Source organism: Pantherophis guttatus, chromosome 2 (genome assembly GCF_059756535.1).
Source record: "Pantherophis guttatus breed Tessera chromosome 2, ASM5975653v1, whole genome shotgun sequence".
Lineage (NCBI taxonomy): Eukaryota > Metazoa > Chordata > Lepidosauria > Squamata > Colubridae > Pantherophis > Pantherophis guttatus.
Genome location: NC_142064.1, coordinates 192,432,820 through 192,453,305, shown reverse-complemented (window position 1 = coordinate 192,453,305; position 20,486 = coordinate 192,432,820). Strand labels below are relative to the sequence as shown.

At 40.2% G+C, this 20,486-nt stretch overlaps 1 protein-coding gene across 4 annotated transcripts in view; it reads right to left on the bottom strand.

Annotated features, from left to right (window-relative positions):
* Nucleotides 1-431: 431 nt before the first annotated feature.
* The window catches only part of JADE2 (jade family PHD finger 2), a 214,210-nt gene continuing 194,155 nt past the window's right edge, over nucleotides 432-20,486 (bottom strand). For all 4 annotated transcript variants that reach the window (XM_034403960.3, XM_034403949.3, XM_034403944.2 and 1 more), the window contains exons 11-12: nucleotides 10,007-10,135; nucleotides 432-6,524 (exon numbers count right to left, since the gene is read on the bottom strand). In XM_034403960.3, coding sequence (XP_034259851.1) covers nucleotides 5,632-6,524; nucleotides 10,007-10,135 — 1,022 coding nt within the window. In that variant the 3' untranslated portion in view covers nucleotides 432-5,631. The remainder of the gene's footprint in view (nucleotides 6,525-10,006; nucleotides 10,136-20,486) is intronic.

Below are 20,486 nucleotides of genomic sequence, written 5' to 3'. Positions count from 1 at the left end.
GTAAGTTAAACATTAAAAACACATAATCTATGCAACTTTAATTCTTGCTCTCTGGGTTGTATGTAGGCGTATGAACAGTCACTGGAATGTTTAGTGAACTAGAAAATAGATGAAAATAAGCACTTTCCTCTGCTTAAAAATCTTGTTTACTCACTGTTCTGTCTTTCGAGACATCAATTTCTGTTCCTAAACTATTGAAAAGTAGCTCATATAACATTCTGCAGTTTTGTCTTTTAATTGAACTAGGGCACACCCATGGCCACACAATTAAGAAATTAACATTGAACGATATCATCCATCCTGATAGAAACAATTCATATTGCATATATTCATCTTAAAGTCTTGTGGACACTTGTGGACATATTAAAGGATGGTTTCCTTTAATACCGAGTTAACCTGGGCTGTTAAATATTTAACATTCAGATCAAGGGTACACAGAAAACACATCTTTATTGACTGCATTTGCTAACACATTGAAGAATGCAAAGGTATTTCTTTTTCCATAAGCAAATGGGCCATGGTCCCAATGTGTATTAAAGCATACACTAAATCGAAACATGATGAAAATTATGGCAGACAGACCTATTCCAAGGCAACACAAACAGCATGCATAATACAGCTTTCACACAGAACAACCTTGATACATTATATTGCTTTAAGGATTAACTAACATGAAAAATGTACAAAAAGGAGAAATAGGTTTTGCATTAATGAAAAATACATTTTTTTTCTCTACAAAGGAATTTCTAATACAAGAAAATAAATATCGCAACATAAGCCAAAAATAATTTAAAATTGCTCTTTTCAATATATTTTCAATATTTCTCTTTTATATTAACAAATGGCACATCACTTTCTTTGAAACAAAGAAAACAGGCGGCCTTTGCCTCCTGTGACATTCATATTGTTTCCTGTAACTGATACAGAGTGGGCCTGTGTTGTGTCAGTGTGGAATGGACCAAAGTGTGCAAGAGATTCCTTAAAGAACAACCAAATTGCCACACCCATTTAGTAACAGGAAAGGGAGCTTTGTGACAGGTTGCAAGAACAGGCAGGAATGAATTTTACCCTTTCCCCCCCACTCTTTGGGGAGAAATGGCTAATTCTCCATTGTGCTTTGAGGAAAAGCACTGCCAAACCTTTGTTTCTTAAAAATGCTGACAAAATAACTATCAACAAAAGATTCAAAATAGACCACAAAACTCCTGTTTCCAAAAATTGAAGGTGAAATTTGAGTGCATTTGAGCATTTCCTAAAACTGGACTCTAAGACATTCCATTTAAATCTAAGATTCAAAAACAATGTTTGATCCTTATTAATGAACACAAAAATGAGCTTTACCATAGCCATGTTAATACATAATCATGATGCTAACAGGATTCACCCTTTACAGTGCAAATGTCAATGCCTGAAGTTCACACATTATTGGATTAAAGACCTTTATGTAATAAAATAGACCATTTATGCTCCCCCCCGTTCATTTCAAAATACATTTATAATGCATCAAAAATATTTTTCACATACAATTCCTTTTTCCTTTATGCAAATCTCTCTAGCTTCTACAAGAAAAGAGGCAGGTGCTAAGTAGCAAAGGAAGATTGGCATTCTCCTTAAAAGGGTTTTGACAAATATGCACATAGCTGTCAACTGAGCAGGAGCTAACAGAGACACTACTGGAAACAACACAAAAGAACAGATTTTTAAGTAATTCAGAGCTGGATCTTAACCGTGACAAAACTCTCGCCTTGTGCGATGAGCAACTCCCTTCGACAGCTAGCTATATATATCAAGCCTCAAATACTAGAGAAGACTTTGATTTAACCATCTGGAGCATTTCACTGTGTTTATTCCACTACACTGCAACACTATTATTGGGGGCACAAACAAAATAAAAACAAAAAATGGGCCTGCTGGCATCCCTTTGATGGCCTTCAGAGTGGGTAGTTTGGATTTGGAAGCAAACTATGTGCCTTATAACTTGTACCTGCTTAAGGCACTCACTTCAACCCTTTTAAGCTCCCAGCCTCCCTCTTGCCAAATGGGGCCTGGCCCTGCCCACTTCTGGATTGCAACCTTCAGCACGTTTCCGAGGGCAGCCGCTGAACTAACGGAAGTTGTGCCCTCCTCCATATTACATAGCAACAGCTGGCAGAGGCTTCTTCTTTAATCCCATAGACTGAAACCAAGTCCAAGGCACTTACTGGACTTCACTGTAGCTACCTTGGCAACTTTAAAGAGGCATGGACTAAAACTCCCAGAATAACCTCTTAAAAACTGCCAAAGTTGAAAAACATTTCTATAGGGACATTGTGAATTCTTGTGAGCATTACTTAGTCTGAGCATTTTTTTTTAAACAAACCAAATCCATATTCCTCAGTATTTTGCAAAAGTATATACACTTCATGAACCCAGCCTTATCGAGTTCTGTCATTCAGAGAAAGAACGTACAGGTTTCGACAAAAAACTGACGTGGGTATGCGGATTTTTACCAATGTGCCTGAAATGCTTAGTAATGCACAATGTAAGAGGTGGAAAGCTGCAAAAGGAATCAGTGAAAACTCTTTATTTGCTGGCAGAAGCCCCTCTGGAGTCAAACCACTTCTGTGAGGGGAAGGGCAATTAAATTATTAGGAAAAAGTGGGTTCCTGTTTCTTTGTGAAGTCTTCGGTATCCTTTTTTCTCATGTGCAGTTCTTACTTTCCATACAACAAATCCCACTCTAGTCTTGTAAACGTGTTCTCTCTGCAAAAAACATGATAGCTAAAGCAATATGAGCGTATCATATAGAAAGGGTTTACTCCAACACTCCATTCAACTCTGTGAAGTCCCACATGAATATAGGCTATCTTGTTCCCTCCAGTTTTAAGGAAGACTTTGAGTCGGCAACATTCAGTGAGATTTTTGTGATACATTTATCTATCTATCTATACATATATCACTTTTAAGATTGCACTGGAGACTCTGGACCATGGCAAAGTAATAATTATTTTTGTATTTTCTTTTTTAAAAAATGGTTTCATCATAGAATCCTATTCACAGTAAAAAAGCCGGAGTGTTCCATCCTTCTATACATCATCTAAATGAAGAAAGGTGTTGCTTTAGTTTGGTTGTTCTTTAAAGTTTACCCCTTTTTCTGTCCTGTATTGAGTGAGCAAGCAAGTAATGCAGTAGCTGGCAAATGAAGCTGCATACAGCAAGATTTCTGGATTTTTTCTCTGTTTTTAAAGCAATAGTTGAACTAAAGCACACGGAAGCAAGATCCATTAAAGGCAGCATATTGATTATTTTGTATGACATAACTAGGATATTGTAGCTAAAGTCTAGCAAGCTTGATAAGATAAAACTAAGTCCTATTTACTGTATTTAACATTATCTGAACATACCAAGCCTTGAAGATGGAACAAAATTTACTTGCCAATCCATGTTAGGCTACTAACGTTGAATTGTTCCATTTTGGTCAATGATTTGAAAAATAGTTTTGCAATCATATATCAGTAAAACACTGACGTGTATTTGGCAACTGATTTTGGTTTCTTTCCAGAATAGAGATTCTCTAAATTATAGCTCAACTGGAATAGTATTATGGACTTCAGAAGACTGGTAAAAATAACGTGACTTTCAAAAAAAACAAAAACAAAAAAAACAAAAACAAAAAAAGAATTGCCTGTATATGGCATCGGAGAACAAAAAAACAAAAACAAAAAATAAAACACCAATATTGCTCTTACTGCAGTGAACAAGTAACATCAGAAATCACAATGGTGGAAGGTGGTTCAAATGATGAAAGCATCATCTTCAGCAAGCGTGCAAAGTGGGTCATGAATACGGATTTAGTCCTTTAGTTACTCAACAGCTTTTGCTCATAGTAAATTTCTGGTTTCTGGCTGTGCTATTTTACTATATTCTTTGGCATCCATAAAATAATTTCACAGATTCATCAGAATTACAAGATGCTTTTCTCCCCCAGTTTGAAAGTGTCCCAGTGTGCATATGTAAGGGTATGTATAAATGTGCGTATACCACATACACACATATACACACACACACACTTGTATTCAAAGTTACCTACCATCAGCAAAAATGTTTAGTGAACTTCACTTGTCTTTTTATTTTACTTCCCTGAGCTTACACTGGAGCCACTCCCATCAAACCTGTAGCAAACCTTAAAACCTTGACTATGTAACCTTTGAAGCCAAAACTGAATCAATAGTGTAACGAAGTGCAAACTTGGAGATCCGTATGACTCATAAGTCACACCAGCTTTTAAACAACATTTAAGGCTTATTAGAAACATCTGATGTACAGTATTACTGAAATATTTAGAATGCTGACTTCTGTGAATCACTCTCTTAGGATGTGTTGATGGCTCACTAACAAGTTTTTACTTCGAAAGGAAAGGAAATAAAGGGGAAAAGCCATCAATGTAATTAGTGTTTATAAAAACAAATGAGAAGGGAAAAGAAATGTTTCAATGATGCTGCCTCTTCAACCAAGGGACTGTACAGAAGCAGCTCCTAAAGAGTTGAGCAGAGATTTATTGAGTTATCATGAAAGCACAGACTGGAGTTCTTTGAAGCTATTTGAATAATTCCCCCTCTGAGTAATTGAAACATTCTTCTTCTGATCTTTGTTTGGCCCATACTAGGCTACTTTAACCTGAGGAAATTATGGGGAATGGCTCTAATAATCAAAGGTTTAGGTTTTACCAATGAGTAATATAAATAATACCCCAAATTAATCTGGAAAGTACTGACAGAGAACAGAGCAGCTTTAGCGTGATCTGTAATTTTTATCTACTGAGAGCTTTGGATGGGTCTTTATAGAGCTGCTCAGCTGATAATTGGAGTGATAAGAGTTAAATCTTGGTTCTTGCTTCCTGGATGGACCCTAATTGAACTGAAGAGGTGAGGAAGAAGAAGGAAAAAAAAAAGTTTAGTAGACCATAAATACAATGTTGTATTCCTCTACCCATTAAGTGCTTTCTTCAAATAAGCCTGTTGTGCTTCTTTAAAAAAAAGAATTGCTTATTTTACTTCATACTTGCACACGCAGACACACACACTGGCAAACCCTGCACATGTGTACACGCATGTGCAGGTGCACAGACACACATACCTATAAACATCTATTTTCACTATTCTACCTTCTATGGATATAGTTGGCTTCCATAGTAGTATTCTCCTTCTGAAACATGCCCCGAAAGAGGCAGTAACATCTGGCAGATCATGAAATCAATTTGCTTAAGTAATGCCCATAAAACTGTCATCCCTGCATGAACAACAGACGCTGGCAATCTCAGATCTCCTCATTAAAATCCTGAGATGTCCTGCTTGCTTCCAGAAAACTGATGTCCTTAATAATGTGTATGCTTGCATTCTATGTAACCAAGTTATACATGTGACAAGGGTTAACTACTGTGACTGTATAGAAGTCTAAATTGGTGAAGCCTGGAGCTGTTTCTCAAGCATATAGGGAGAGGAAACAACAGTGCTCTTTTCTGAATTATATATACAAATTAAAAATGAAGTAACAAACCAAAACCCTTAGTTATGATACCAGTTGAAATTGGACATGGCAGTTTTAACTGGATTTAGGCCTCACAAAGCTGTCATGACTGCTCTCAGAGGTGCATTAAGATGCTAAAATACTCATTCTGAAATTATCCTCATTTCCTGAATCTAACTGGCTGTGGTGTCCTCTGCCACTTCCAGATTCTGTGTCAGAGTCACTCATTTCTGCATCTGAAAAGTAGCCATCAGTCTCATTGTCAAAAGGATGCAAAATAACCTTTGATCTTTCATTTTCTGGAGATCCATGAAGCATTTCAGGCGTCTTGTTCTGAGATCTTTGAGTCCCTTTGCCTTCTTTCGGTAATTTGAACCTCACCACTGTTTTCAGACTACCTACTGAATCAGGCACTTGAACTAGAGAGTTAGGATCTGTTGGGGTGTATTTCATGACATCCTCATCATGGTTTAGGTGATTTATGAGACTCGGGGACGCTTGAGAATCATTTGCTTTTGGAAGGGGAAGTGCAGGATGAGAAGAGCCCTTCTTAGATGTCTTTTTCACCTCACATGCCCCTTTGCGCTCTGTGTGTAGTTTGTCCATACTTTTCTCTGCCTTGCCATTTCTTAAATCATGGGATAAAGATTTTGTGGTATTATTTGCCAAATAACTGCTGTTAGTCCATTTATTTGAATCCTCTTCTTGATGTCTTTTAAAGAGGGCATTTAAGCCATTTCTTGCTGTTTTTTTCTTAGTGTGTGTTCGATGTTTACTTTTGGTTTTCTTAGTTGTGTCACTCTGTTTCAATGGGGACTTCAAGGAATGATCCATCATGAAACTTAATAAGGTCTCTTCATCTTGTAAAAGTTCCTCGGAAAGGCCTGGAGTGGTGTTTTCATGATGGCCGTTGTTCAAGGACCACCCACTCATTGCCATGTTCTCTGTGGTGATCTGTACAGATTGAGCCAACCAGCTATTGAAGAAGGTCCCGGCAATGGGAAAGGAAGTTGACAAGCCTATTGCAAGAATGGGTAGAAACATAGAATGCGTTAAGACCAGTCATTATTTTTTTTACAACTCATCATAAATTCAAACACTGTCTAATAATTAGATTACAAAAAATCAGTTCAATAATGCGATCAATCATGTGACCAACTTTTGCAACTTTCTGACAAGCAAAGTCAACGGGGAAGCCCGATTCACCAAACAACCGTGTCACTAACTTAATAACTACAGTGATTCAGTTAACAACCGTGGCAAGAAAGTTTGTAAAATGGGGCAAACTTCACTTAACAAATGTCTCACTTAGCAACAGAAATTTTGGGCTCAATTGTGTCATAAGTCAAGGACTACCTATAATGCCCTTTCCAGTGTTATACTTACCTTAATAATATCCAATGCATCCTTTTTGATATTGTTTTTTAACCATGAATATACAGTATGAGACAGAAATTGCTTGTACGAGTAATAATTAAAGGGCTGGTATCCATAAAATCCACAAGATATTTTCTAGTTTTTAAGTCACAACAAAACTCCAATAGGCTTCCTGCTCTTGAGAGATGGAAACCCCTGAATAGCAGTTTTGGATGAGTCAAATTATACATGATAATGGAAGGATATTTCATTTAAATAAGCTATTTCACTTACAGGGCAAGGATAGGGAACAGGCAGAATACAGAAAGTATCCCATAAATTGGACACCCTACCAGAAAAAAAAAACCACTTTCCACATGGGCCACTTGCTTTACTTCAGATAGTAGTGCCACCTGAAGATAGTTCCTAAAAAAGATATTGGTGGCTCTTATGATGCTTTGAAGAACAGGTCTCAAACTATGGAAGGCTTTAAAGATATCCATCAGTAAAACTGAACTAAAAATACACAAGGAGCCACTGTAATAGTTGTGAAATGCTCATGCAGTACCTGGACTCTATTAATAGCCTGGCAGATTGTTTTAATTTGAAGTTTCTGAACTGCTCCTGGAATTCTGTGCATTTCCACAGACTAATCTGGAGGCTACAGAGCGTGGATCACTATGAACATGCTGTTTCTCTAAACCAGGGCTCCCGGCCCGCGGGCCAGATGCATCACATGCTGGCCACGCCAACGCCCGGTTTAGCAAAAGGGAAAAAAGTCCCGATACGTCACATGAGATTGCGAGTTTGACACCCCTGCTCTAAACCATCCACAGCAATGGATCTGCCATGATGAGGTTCTCCGTCAGTGGACATCAGAACAGAGTTGGGGATCCCCTCTAGCTTATATGTCTCAAAGTAAAGCCAACCTTTCCTTCTGTGTAATAGTCTTTTCAAGCAGTGGTTTACATAGAGCGTCAAGATTTGGACTGAGGTCATAAGACACACTCTCCGCCTATACATCATTCATTGTCTGCAGGGTGAGTTTACATCCCACTGCTTGCTTTGCCATTCTCCTCCTCGTTTTTAGGACTTTGGGAATATTTTCACTCTTCCCTCACTTCTCCAAGAGCACGGAAGCCAAAGCTTTCTAGAGCTATAATTTCCCATTGCTTTCATCAGTGAGAAAGCTGAAGAGGGAGTGAAATCTAGAAAATGGAATTTCTCATTAAGATAGCCCCTGCATTTTGAAGCAGTACCTCCCTGGAGCTAGGCTTGCCTTCTGCCTTCCCAATGGGTAAAACTGTTTCCAAGGGAATTATATGCTCCCAGTGATTTTTTTTTTTAAATTTGATTTATATGCCGCCCTTCTCCGGAGACTCAGGGCGGCTTGCAATGCGCTTTGAAGAAGTACTCCTTAATATGGATTAGGGTCAGCAGACAGGGCTTTGCAAGGGAAACAATGTTCTGGTCCAGTGGTGGGTTTCAAATTTTTTTTACTATTGGTTCTGTGGGTGTGGCTTGGTGAGCGTGGCATTTCTTGGTGGGTGTGGCAGGGAAAGGATATTGTAAAATCTCCATTCCCACCCTACTACAGGGGAAGGTTACTGCAAAATCCCCATTTCCTCCCGATCAGCTGGGACTTGGGAGGCAGAGAATAGATGAGGATGGGGCCAGTCAGTATTTTTACTATTGGTTCTCCGAATTACTCAAAATTTGCACTACCGGTTCTCCAGAACTGGTCAGAACCTGTTGAAACCCACCTCTGTTCTGGTCCCTGTTACTATCATCTGTCATCCTCTCCCAACAATCCAATACCATTTTAAGGAGCAACCCAGTTCTGTTTAAAGTCATGTGCGACTGCATCCAGAATTGGACTATTATCTCAGATGGATGAACCATAATCTAATAATATTCCACCACTGAACAGCCTATTGGTGCCTGTGCAGCCTTTTCTTAATCACCAATGGATGATGCTGGTTTAGCCCTTCTAAATGTAATATTCTCAAAAGTAAAAGAGAAACAGAGTTGTATTATACCTAAAGAACGGATGATGCCATTAAAAGAAAATAATGGAAAAAAGGATAAAATTCTATGGCATTTCAGCATACATATCTCCCATGGATTCTACTGTAACAGTGGTCAGTGAAATCTGGAATCAAGTAACTCTTCATAATGATTCTATTCCCTAAATTGAGAGTCTGTTCAAAACAACATCATGTGTAAGTGCGGGGAGAGTTGTTGAGAAATAAAATCAAAATGATCTTCAATTCCTGATCCTTCTCTACATTAGCCATCCAGTCACCCACCAGAATAAAGGAGCACACTGTGCATATTTTTACCAAATGGATGCTGCTGGGAGAGAGGGAATTTGGATATTCATAAAGGGTCCATAACAGTGAATGTGGCCAATCTGAAACACACATTTATAGTCGTTTGCCCTTTCCATCAGCCCCACAAAATCATGCCTGTTCTTCCCATGCCCCATGTTCTTTTCTCTGGATACAGGTGTTCCAAAATCAGCACAGCCTGATTTTGCAGAAGTAGAAAATAAAATAAAGTACAGAAAATAAAAGCAGAAGTCCACTGCTTTTATTTTCTAAGGCTCCTAGATGAGCTATGTGGAATCCAGAGACATTGTTTAGAAGAAAAGATAACACTACATAAAAAGAAAGCAAATAAAAATGAAGTCAAGTAGGGCAGAGAGTCTGGCAAGTGCAAGAGAACATCCCCTAGTGAACTGATGCCTGCATACCATGAAGTCTATCCCAGCGTAGCAGCAACTGTGATGGTTTTTGTGTCACAACCTTAATGACCCAATTAAACAGCTGCATCCAAGAATATCTATAGTGGAACGGCCATTATATACTCGAGCACTCTGCCCAGAGGAATGCCATCTGCAGTTTGCAAAATATTATGCCCTATATATTTGACACATACTAGTATGAATGCAAAACTGAGGAAAAAACACAACTCCTGGTTTTCATAATTTACCCTGCACGGCTAAAATGAATGTGCGTCAAAGGTGAAATGAATATGAAAATATACTTAAACATTTATTTCTCAGAAAATATTTTGAGCATTTATAACCTCATCATCTAAAGGCTTGATAGATTTCAAATGTATATTTTGAAGTTAAACTTACCCAGCTGTCCCAGTACTAACTCATTCCCTGATTTTCTCTTTTCTTTCTTCTCAGGACTGCTTTTCCTATCATCTCTTCCTTTTCTTTTTGGGTCACTTCTCCTTCCTTTTGTTCTCTTTTCAGCTTGCTCTGTTCAAATTAAAAAACAGAATGAGTCAATAACACAATAAAGGTCTAGGTGCCATCAAGTTGGTGCTGGCTTAGTGACCACACTGATCCTGTCTGTGATTCTGTCCCTAACCTGGTAACACAAGGAACAGCACAGTAAAATATATTAAAAAAAAAGAACATCAGCCACAGGGAGACTTCATAACCTGAGAAACCAGTGCTTATTTTATTAATTTAGAACACTGGCTTCTTTCATGTTCTTCAAAATAACTTATGGTGAATTACAATTTGTAAAATATGCCAGATAAAACAGTAAAATATGTTAACAATTTTAAACATACAGTAACGTGTCTAATCAGAGAGCCAGTTTGGTGTAGTGGTTAAGGCATCAGGCTAGAAATCAGAAGACTTTAAGTTCTAGTCTTGCCTTGAACACAAAGTCAAGTGGGTGACCCTGGGCCAGTCATACTCTCTCAGCCCTAGGAAGAAGACAATGGCAAATCATTTTCAAAAAAATCTTCCTAAGAAAAACTGCAGGGACTAGTCTAGATAGTCACAAGGAGTCAACACTGACTCCAAGATAGCAAATGAAAATAAAAATGTGAAATGACAGAGACACGATGAGCTGTAGCTCACAAAAGCTTATGCTTTTTAATAAAATCTCTTAGTCTAAAACGACACTACCAAATACCTGATTTTACAAAACTATCCAAGGAAGAAAAAAATGGAATCAGTCTCAGGATTCTAGAATGTGAAACTATTACAAAAAACAGATCTTCACCAGGCACTGAGAGGCAGGTAATAAGAGCACCAATTTGGTTACCAAGGGAAGGGCACACTACAGCCAGGGACCACAACAAAAGCCTACTCTCAGGCTGGGTCACAACACACCCAACTGTGGAATCCCTAAAAGGGTCTTCCTTTACAGCTGTTAACCTTCAGAGGGGTATGTGCTGGAGGAGGTGCTTTCATAAGTATCCATATTCTAAACCTTTAAGGACTTTGAACATCACTAAAAATGTAAAGGTCACACTAGTGATGTATAGGCATTAATTTTAAGATTGGGATTGTGTCTCAAAAAGATACTGATAGCAGCTTTGCTGCCACATTGTATACCAATGACAGATTCTGTGTTATCTTTAAAAAGCAGATACATATCTAGTATGATAAAGGAATCCAGAAGGGAGATTGCCAGCATGGAGTGTGGATTATTATCCAGGCCATCTTTAAACAGGATATATATCCTTAATTGAGTATTACAATCATTATTGCTTATATGAAGCAGTACTCTTGTAAATCAATCAACCAACCAACCAACCAACCAACCAACCAACCAACCAACCAACCTACTTCCTTCCTTTATGACAATTTTGTTTACCTCTTTGTAGGAGGAATGGCAGAACCTGGGGTGGAGTCAAAAGAGGAACTGGCTTAGAGTCTCTATATAGCCACAAACAGACTAAGCCCAACCCCTCTTAAATTTTGTTGACCCTTATCTAACGCCAAGATAATGCTGACCATTAGTGGAATAGATTAATATCAGACACGAAAGATCAGGACCACATGTGAAGTTCCAATTAAGATTGATTTATTATTAATCATGCCTATGCACAAGAATCTATCCCACTAACAGTCAACACTATCTTGGTGTTAGATAAGGGTCAGCGGAATTCAAGAGGGGTTGGACTTTAGTCCATTTTTGATTCCGTAGAGACTCTTGGCTGATTCTTCTTTTGACTCCACCCCAGGTTCTTCCACTCCTTTTCCTATAGTCTTATTATTCAAATTAATTAAGACCATTAGGTGGGCTATCTGAATTAAACACAATAATCCTATTTTACATTCTGGTGGTTCCCCTTGGTTGTGATTCTGAAGTCATTATACAGACTATGTACATTTATATTTGGGTCAATAAAGCATTATAGATTTTGCAAGAGCACATTATATAGTTATTATCCCTTCTATAAGGCTACAGTTCCATTTCAACGTTTCCACATTTTCAGTATAATCTTAGCATATAGTTAATCATTGACTGAACAGGAATTTGAGATTATGAAGGACTAAGGTTAAAAAAAAGATGCAAAGGTAGCAAAATTCCAAAATGCATTCTGTGGAATCGTGCCAGATGGGAACATGGTCTAATGATAAAATATATGCTTCACCCACATACAATAACATATTTAACTTTGGACATCCACTGCTAGCAACTGATGTAAAAGATTTTTGCTGGTAGACTTCTAGCAGTTTTCTAAGTTTTCACTAGCTTTGACTCCTTCATGTTGGAGGTCAAATATTTTGTTGTTTAATTTTGTTACAAATGAAATTTGTAAAACAAGTTTATGAAGATAACATTGGTAGCCATTTAAACACACATTTTCTGGACCAAAGTTTAGTAAGGGTTGCACACCAGCACATTTATTATTCTTATATCCTGCTACACTGCCTGAACGGGCCCCTTAGGGCATTCTACAATATTAAATTACAAAACAATTAAAATCCAATTTTAAATGGTCACAAAATATCAATAAATGCGTAACAATTAATTTAAAATAGCAGCCTAATAAATCTACAGGGCAACACTAAACAGCAGAGCAATAAAACCAGTCAGTTTAAAATTAAATCTGTCCTGCCCTCCAACTACCTGCTACAGTAGAAACGTTTGGCTAATTTTTTGGATGGGAATGCAATCGTGACTTCCCGGGCTTCCTCAAGGAGGAAATTCCAGATGTCATGAGAGTCAGGCCTATGCTTCCATTTTGTCTTTGTCAAAAATATCTGGGAGCTCCCACTGGCTTCTCTAACTCCATTGGATGATTGCTTGTCTTGTTGCTGTTCTCTCAAGCCATCTGCTCTTACAGGCAATAGTAATTAGGTCTGCTATCCCCCCTCTCCCCACACTGCACAAATGACCACAACTGACCCCAAAATTTCTAAGTAAGACAGTTGTCAAGTGAATTTTGCCTCATTTTATAATTTTTTTTGGCCACAGTTATTAAGTGAATCACTGCAGTTGTTAAGTTAGTAATATGGTTGTTAAACGAATCTGGCTTCCTCACCGACTTTGCTTGTCAGAAGGTTGCAAAAGGCAATCAGACGAATCCAGGATTCTTTATGCAATCGTCATAAAGATCGGTCAGTTGCCAAGCATCTGAATATGACTATAAGGATGTTGTAACTGTCATCAGTGTGAAAAAAATGGTCACGCATCACTTTTTTCAGTGCCGTTGTAACTTCAAATGGTCATTAAATGAGCTGTTGTAAGTTGAGGACTACCTGTACTTCAGGCTTTTAGCTCATTGCTAATTCTTATTAATTGCAAAGGAAGATGCTTAGAAAATAGAGTGTGAACTTTTGTAAGGAATCTGTATTATGGTCCAAACTGATATTAGAAAAACAAATGTGTCTATCTGATTCTATTCTTGATGGATAGATTTTTTTCCAGGATTATAAACCTCTTACTGGGAGTGCAAACATGTTGTGGTTTTGTCTCTCTTATCCCAAGAGGTCTTGATGTAATGCTAGACAGCAGTTTATAAAGCACCCACTTTTAGAAGTTTTTGCCTAATGTAAGTCAGTTGTCTTTAGCTGCTACTTTGTGGTTAGAGCTATCAAGATGAAAACACAGCAGTATTTCCACAGTGCACACCAACAGGTCTTGCCACTATGAACTTATTCCTAAACCTCCAGAATGGGCTGCCATCCCAACAAGAATACTGGAATTAAGCACTATTGGCTTTAAAGCAATTAGGCTTTTGTTGCAGCCAGTTAATAAACCACTATTATTCTTTTAATACAGGATTTATATTTGCAGGCTTGCCAATCAAAGATTTTTCTCACAATTACTGAAGCGATTTCCAGGAAGAAAAGCAAAGCAGAATTGATGTTTGCTCAGTTCCTGCCAACGAACTGGAGAAGGGCAGACACATTTTTCACTTGACTTAACAAATAAAATATATGGCTTTGTTTAGATGGTGCAGTGCTTCCAAACAACAATATCAACGCTAGACTTTTTGAAAAAGAAGCCTGTCAAAAGGAACAGCTGCATTTCAAAGCCTGACAACTAGAGGGTTGTTTTTCAGTTCACAGAAGATAGATTGGGGAAAAGCAGCTTTCAGACGGACAACCTTTCCAGCTTTAGGAGACATCGCCTGCCTATAAGATTATTCATCAGCCATACCACCGTCCACCAAATTCAGCTTGTCCATTAATGTGCCAAATACAGCAATTAATAAACCTGCATTAGATCAATGATAAAGGAGGAACATGTCTTCCCTCTGTGCAGGAGAAAAACAGAGTAAGACAACTTGGGTTAATCAGAATAATTCAACAGGAAAACAAGCCAAACCATGTAACTACAGGGAATCTTTGACTTACAACCATTCGTTTAGTGACCAAAGTTACAATAACGCTGAAAAAGGTCACTTATAATCAGTCATCAGACTAACAACCAATGCAGCATCCCCAGAGTCATGTAATCAAACTTCAGTTGCTTGGCATCCGTCATGTTATTTACAATGGTTGCAGCATCCTGAGGTCACATGATTGCCATTTTTGACTGTCCCAGCTAGCTTCCGGCAAGCAAAATCAATAGGGAAAGCTGGATTTGTTTAAAGACTGCATGATTCACTTAACAGCTACAACGATTTGCTTAACAACTGTGGCAAAAAAATAATAATAATCATAAAATTGAGCGCTACTCATTTAACAACCATCCGGTTTAACGATGGAAATCCTGATCTCAATTGTAGTCATAATTTGAGGACTAAAATGAAACTTAAGAATATTGAAAATAAGGATCTTCAGGTAATCTTCAAAGCCTATCAGCATCAATCAGGCTTGCACTGCTTCACAATGCCACTCATAGGGCTATAATTCACACTGTAAATCATTGCTGAGAGGGGGAAATGTTTCTGCAACTATAATAAAAAGCAAAGCTTGCTTTCTTTGATCCTCAAAATATACAGAGGAATAAGGAACAGTGAAGTACAGCAAGTAAAATATGGTATAAAATGTTTGTTATTTAATAATTATTAATCAAATTTATATAGCCTCTCATTTCGCAAAGGAAACTTGCACAGTACACAACAAACAGATAAAAAGTCACAAATAAAAAAACCCCCAGAGATATATAAAAAATATAAAAATCATATTAACAGTAAATAGTATAAAAAACATGAAGATGCCAACTCTTTCAGTCTACTGAATTCCATTAGAAAAGATGCTTTACCAAAAACTGCTGGCCGTCAAAATGGTTGATACGGAAGCCTGTAATTTCTGATCTAGGCTCTGACGAGGGCAACACTTGGTAGTGTATTTCTTTCAAGTAAGGTAGCTGAGAGCTAAACTGGACACAGAGGACAATCTAATAATGTCTATAACGTTGGCAAGGGACATGGAGGCTGATTCAGTGGCACTGGAGGAGGGGAAAATGCTTCTACTCCCTGATCCATTTCCTGAGCATAATTACCCCTTAAATCTGTTATTTGTCCTATTACAGAAATGTGTACATGCAGGCTGATTACACCCAAAGTCTCTCTGGAAACAGAGCTGGGAAAACAGTAGCTCTGGAGAGAAGCAATTTTCATTAGGAAAAGGGCATGGGAAAAGGGTTAATGATCTGGGTTGCTCTTTCTTCCCCGGCCTCCTATGCTTATTTGCCAGCCCTTAGAAGCAGAATATTCAATAATGGATCTGTGTTTTCTTATTTTCTTATTTGTTGATAATATAAAAGTAACAAAACAAGAAATATGGAGCAGAGTGCGCTGAAACCAGCCATATTTCCTATCTTTCTCTCTAGGGCAGCCTGGGATTGATGGATGGGTATTATAAACCCAAACATCTGGAGGGATCCATGATGGAAAAGGCTACTTTCTGGTTTACAGATGACATATCCCCCAGCCTGTAACAAAGATGATGAGTGAAATACACCACTCAGAAACTGAGAAGCGAAACAATATATTTTCCAATCACTCTCGGAGGAAAACAACTTTTAATCATCCTGCTAGTCCCAACCTTATGTGCAGACCACTGAAGAGCCATACGCATGAAGATCAGTGCTGGCTCCATGTGGCATGTCACGCAGTGCATCTGATGTTTTTGAAGGAAAGCAGACGGTGGCAGACTCAGCAACCAACAAGGCTCATGAAGCAATTTTTGCCACAACTCATGGATTGGTGCATCAGGCAATATTCCATGAAAAAGTGGGTGTTTTTTTTAGATACCTTTACAAATGTTTCCAACAAGAAAAAAAATGTTTACTGGAACATTCTGATTCAATAAATATATTAGTTGTGATAGTAACACTCCAGGAAGAGTATGTTTCAGAATTTATTCCAATTTTTAAAGCTTTTCAAGAACAGGCTTTAACAATTCCCATTTTTCAAAACTGATGAAAAACAAACAGGTAAAATATATGCCATAAATGTCTTTCCAATCTGTTCATCTTTTTTTCAAGGGAGGAACTTTCTTTTCCTTTTCTTGGAAAAACTTCCTAAGCTTCTGCTAAATAGGATGTTGAAGCAGAAGGGCCAAATAGGATGGAATCCCAAGACTCCATCCCCCCCCGCCAACTGCATAGGCTGCTGATATTTCTGGGTTCAGTTCATATCCTAAAAATCCTTACAGCTCTAAGTAACTTTGGTCCAAAATATCCTAAGACATGCTTGCTCTCAAATGAACTGACCTGAACTCTGAGATTACCTGGAAAGCATCTAATTCATAGTTGTTCCCACATATAAAAATTCCTTGCTTTGGGAAATAAATTATATTTTGTGACTACAAAGTTATACTATTTAGATTTCCATAACTCTATGTTTCACAAGCCAAATATTCAAAGAAACCACAAGTGACAGTAAAACAAGATCGTTTTAAACACTTTTCCAAGAAAACAATCTGTTTTGGACAAAAAGAACTTCTGTGCTGCATTTCAAAAAGAGCAACATTTAAGTTCCATGTATACTTTCAATTTATTTAATAGTCCTGTCACCACTGTGAATTGAGAATCATGTGAAAAAATAAAATTGGCAAGAGTTATTTGCCCAATGATATTCTGAAGAGAAAATAAATCTAAAAATAATTGGCATCGACTTATCTAGCATATAATAAAGCATGAAGACAAGTTTGAATGAAATTCTTCTCTGTGATAGAGCAAAAGAACATTGAATCTGATTTGAACTCTACAATTTACAATTATAAAAACAGTTTTAAAATGCTTCTATCTGGTTATAGAAGGTGAGATCAGCTGGAGACTTAAATCTTAAATGCCAAGTTTATGGTTCAAAGCAGAGGTGGCTTCTAAATTTTTTTACTACCGGTTCTGTGGGAGTGGCTTATTTTGTGGGAATGGTTTGATGTCATGTGACAAACAATTCTTTAGGATTTAGCAGAGGTACTGGTCTACCAGGCATTTAAACTGCTTGAAGAGCCGTACCGGTCTACCCATTTGTTATTGGAGTGTTCTGGTCTACCTGTTTGTTTTTGGAGCGTACTGGTCTACCACCACATTGCCTTTTACTGCTGATCAGCTGTAGGACAGCCCTTTGAAGCACCACGGCAAGAGTTTAAACAGTTTTTTGCCGCTTTGCCACCACCGAGAGCATTGGAAACCGCTTTTAGGCAGCTTGGCCTCAATTGCCAATCTACCACACCGAGCGGATTACAAGGAGCGGATCGGTTCTAGCTAATCAGTTGGGAGGCTTCTTGGCTTCTCAATTTAAAGCTAAGGTGTCTTGTTTTTTCCCCCTCTTCTTTGTCAAGTGAACCCTGATTTTTTCCTTCTAGCCGATCAGCTGGGACTCGGGAGGCAGCGAATAGATTGGGGGCGGGGCCAGTCAGAGGTGGTATTTACCGGTGCTCCGAACTACTCAAAATTTCCACTACCGGTTCGCAAGAACCGGGGAGAACCGGTAGCACCCCACCACTGGTTCATAAGTCACAGAAGGTGGAAACACATACAGTAGGTAGTCTTGAAAAAGTTATTAGAGTTGTAGTTGATTGCTACTGGCAGGGGAGAGCCCTTGGGAATTCCCAGGCTGCTTCAGAAGGCTCAGGAAGAAGACAATGGCAAAAGTACCACTTGACTTAACAGGAACAACAACAACAAAACATTTCCAGTAGAAAGTGTGCTTCTTCCAAACCTTTCTTTTGTGGATGTCTATTCCTGAGGTTAGCAATCACGTCTCAACTTCAGCTCAGACAGAATGGGCTTTGTCTTACCTGAAAGCCCTTTCTGATTGTGGTGGGTCCGGTGGTCATCTCTAATGGGTATGCTCTACCGATGATGACGGATCGGGTCTGCTAGCTGAGAAGCTCCTCCCCTTTCTCTTGCTTCCCAGCTTTTTGATGAGAGACGATTTGTAGCAGACATACACGAAGAGCTGCAAGAAAGGAAAACGGGACACCAGGACCACGCCGAATCGGCCCTGGGCATCAACAGGGTGGGGCTGACCACCGGACCCACCACAATCAGAAAGGGCTTTCAGGTAAGACAAAGCCCATTCTCATTGATCGTGGGTCCGGTGGTCATCTCTAATGGGACATACCAAAGCAGGTACCTATAGCCGATGGAGTGGTCCGCTGGAGAACCTGTTGGAGGACCCTATGTCCAAACGCCGCATCCGCGGATGCGAACTGGTCCAAGCGATAATGGCGTATGAAGGGGGTTGGGGACGACCAGGCCACAGCCCGGCAGATCTCCTCCAAGGAAGCTTGGGTAGCCCAGGCAGCCGAAGTGGCCGCACTGCGGGTGGAATGGGCAGTGATTCTAGGTGGAACTGGCAAGGCCTGGGACCCGTATGCTGTGGCTATGGTGGCCCTGATCCAACGCCCTACCGTAACGGAGGACACCTTTTGGTCCATATTAGATGGCTGGAAGGAAATCAGAAGGGATTCCGATTGCCTGAAGTCAGAAGTCCAACGGAGATAGATTCGAAGGGCTCTCCTAACATCCAGGGAATGCCAGGCATGTTTTAAAGGCTGGCTGGGACGTGGACAAAAATTCGGAAGGACTAGTTCCTGTGTACAGTGGTAAGGGGAATTGAGCTTAGGGAGGAACGTGGGGTCTAACCTAAGAACCACCCGGTCTGGATGAAATATAGAGGTCAGCCCTGATGGAAAGGGACGCCAACTCAGAAATTCGCCTGGCTGAAGTTATGGCCAGCAAAAAGGAGACCTTATAAGACAGGAAACGGAGGCCCACCGTCCTAAGGGGCTCGAATGGAGCTCTAGTGAGGGCGTCTAACACTAGGGGCAAATCCCAGGAAGGGTATCTGTGAATGGGCCCCGGCCGAAGGTTAGAAGCCCCCCTGAGGAACAGGCGGATAAGGGAGCGACCCGAGAGGGAACCCTTGGAACCGCAACACAATATGGTGGACAGAGCAGAGACCTGTCGGCGACGGGGGCCAATCCCGTCTCAAACCCGTCCTGTAGGAACTCCAGTACCTGCACTGTGGTGGCCGTCGTAGGGACGATGGATCGATGGTTACACCAGGACACAAAGGACCGCCAGGTGGAGTCATAGATTCGTGTTGTTGACGGGCGATGGGCCACCTGGATGGTATTGGCGACCCGAGATGGAACCTTGGCTGCCCTCAGCAAGCTCCGCTCAACCGCCAGGCGGTTAGCTGAAGCCAGGTGGAGCAGAGGCCCTTGACGAAGAATCACTTTGTCTTGAGGAAGACGCCACGGATGGCGGACGGACAGGGTCTGGAGGTCCGCGAACCAAGGCCGACGTGGCCAGAACGGAGCGATAAGCAGGAGCTCCGCCTGGAGGAACAGCATCTTCCTGATGACTTTGGGGATGAGAGGCAGAGGCGGAAAGGCGTAGAGAAGGCCGGCCGGCCAGTCGCTGTGTAGCGCGTCCACGGCCTCTGCCCCTGGTTCGGGGAAGCATGAGAAGCACCTCTCTGTCTGGCGATTGGCCCAAGTGACGAACAGGTCCACGACGGGGGAGCCGAGATGGGCGGTGATCATCCAAAACAGAGCCGGGTCCAGGGCCCACTCCCCCTGGTCCACCTACTCCCGACTGAGCCAGTCCGCTTGGGTGTTCGTCACTCCTGAAATATGAGATGCCCGAAGGGACCTCAGGTGAGTCTCCACCCAGGCTCCCAGACTCTCAGCCTCCTCCATGAGGTGGCGAGACCGGGTCCCCCCCCAGGCGGTTTACATGAGCCTTGGCGGCTACATTGTCTGTCCGTACCAGTATGTGCTTGTCTGTCACCTTGTCTTGAAAGACCCGGAGGGCCAGATGGATGGCCCGAAGTTCTAACCAGTTGATGTTGTGGGTCAAGTCGGACTGGGACCAATGGCCCTGGGCCATGGACGAGGACAGGAGAGCCCCCCAGCCCTGAAGACTGGCATCCATTGTCAAAATGAG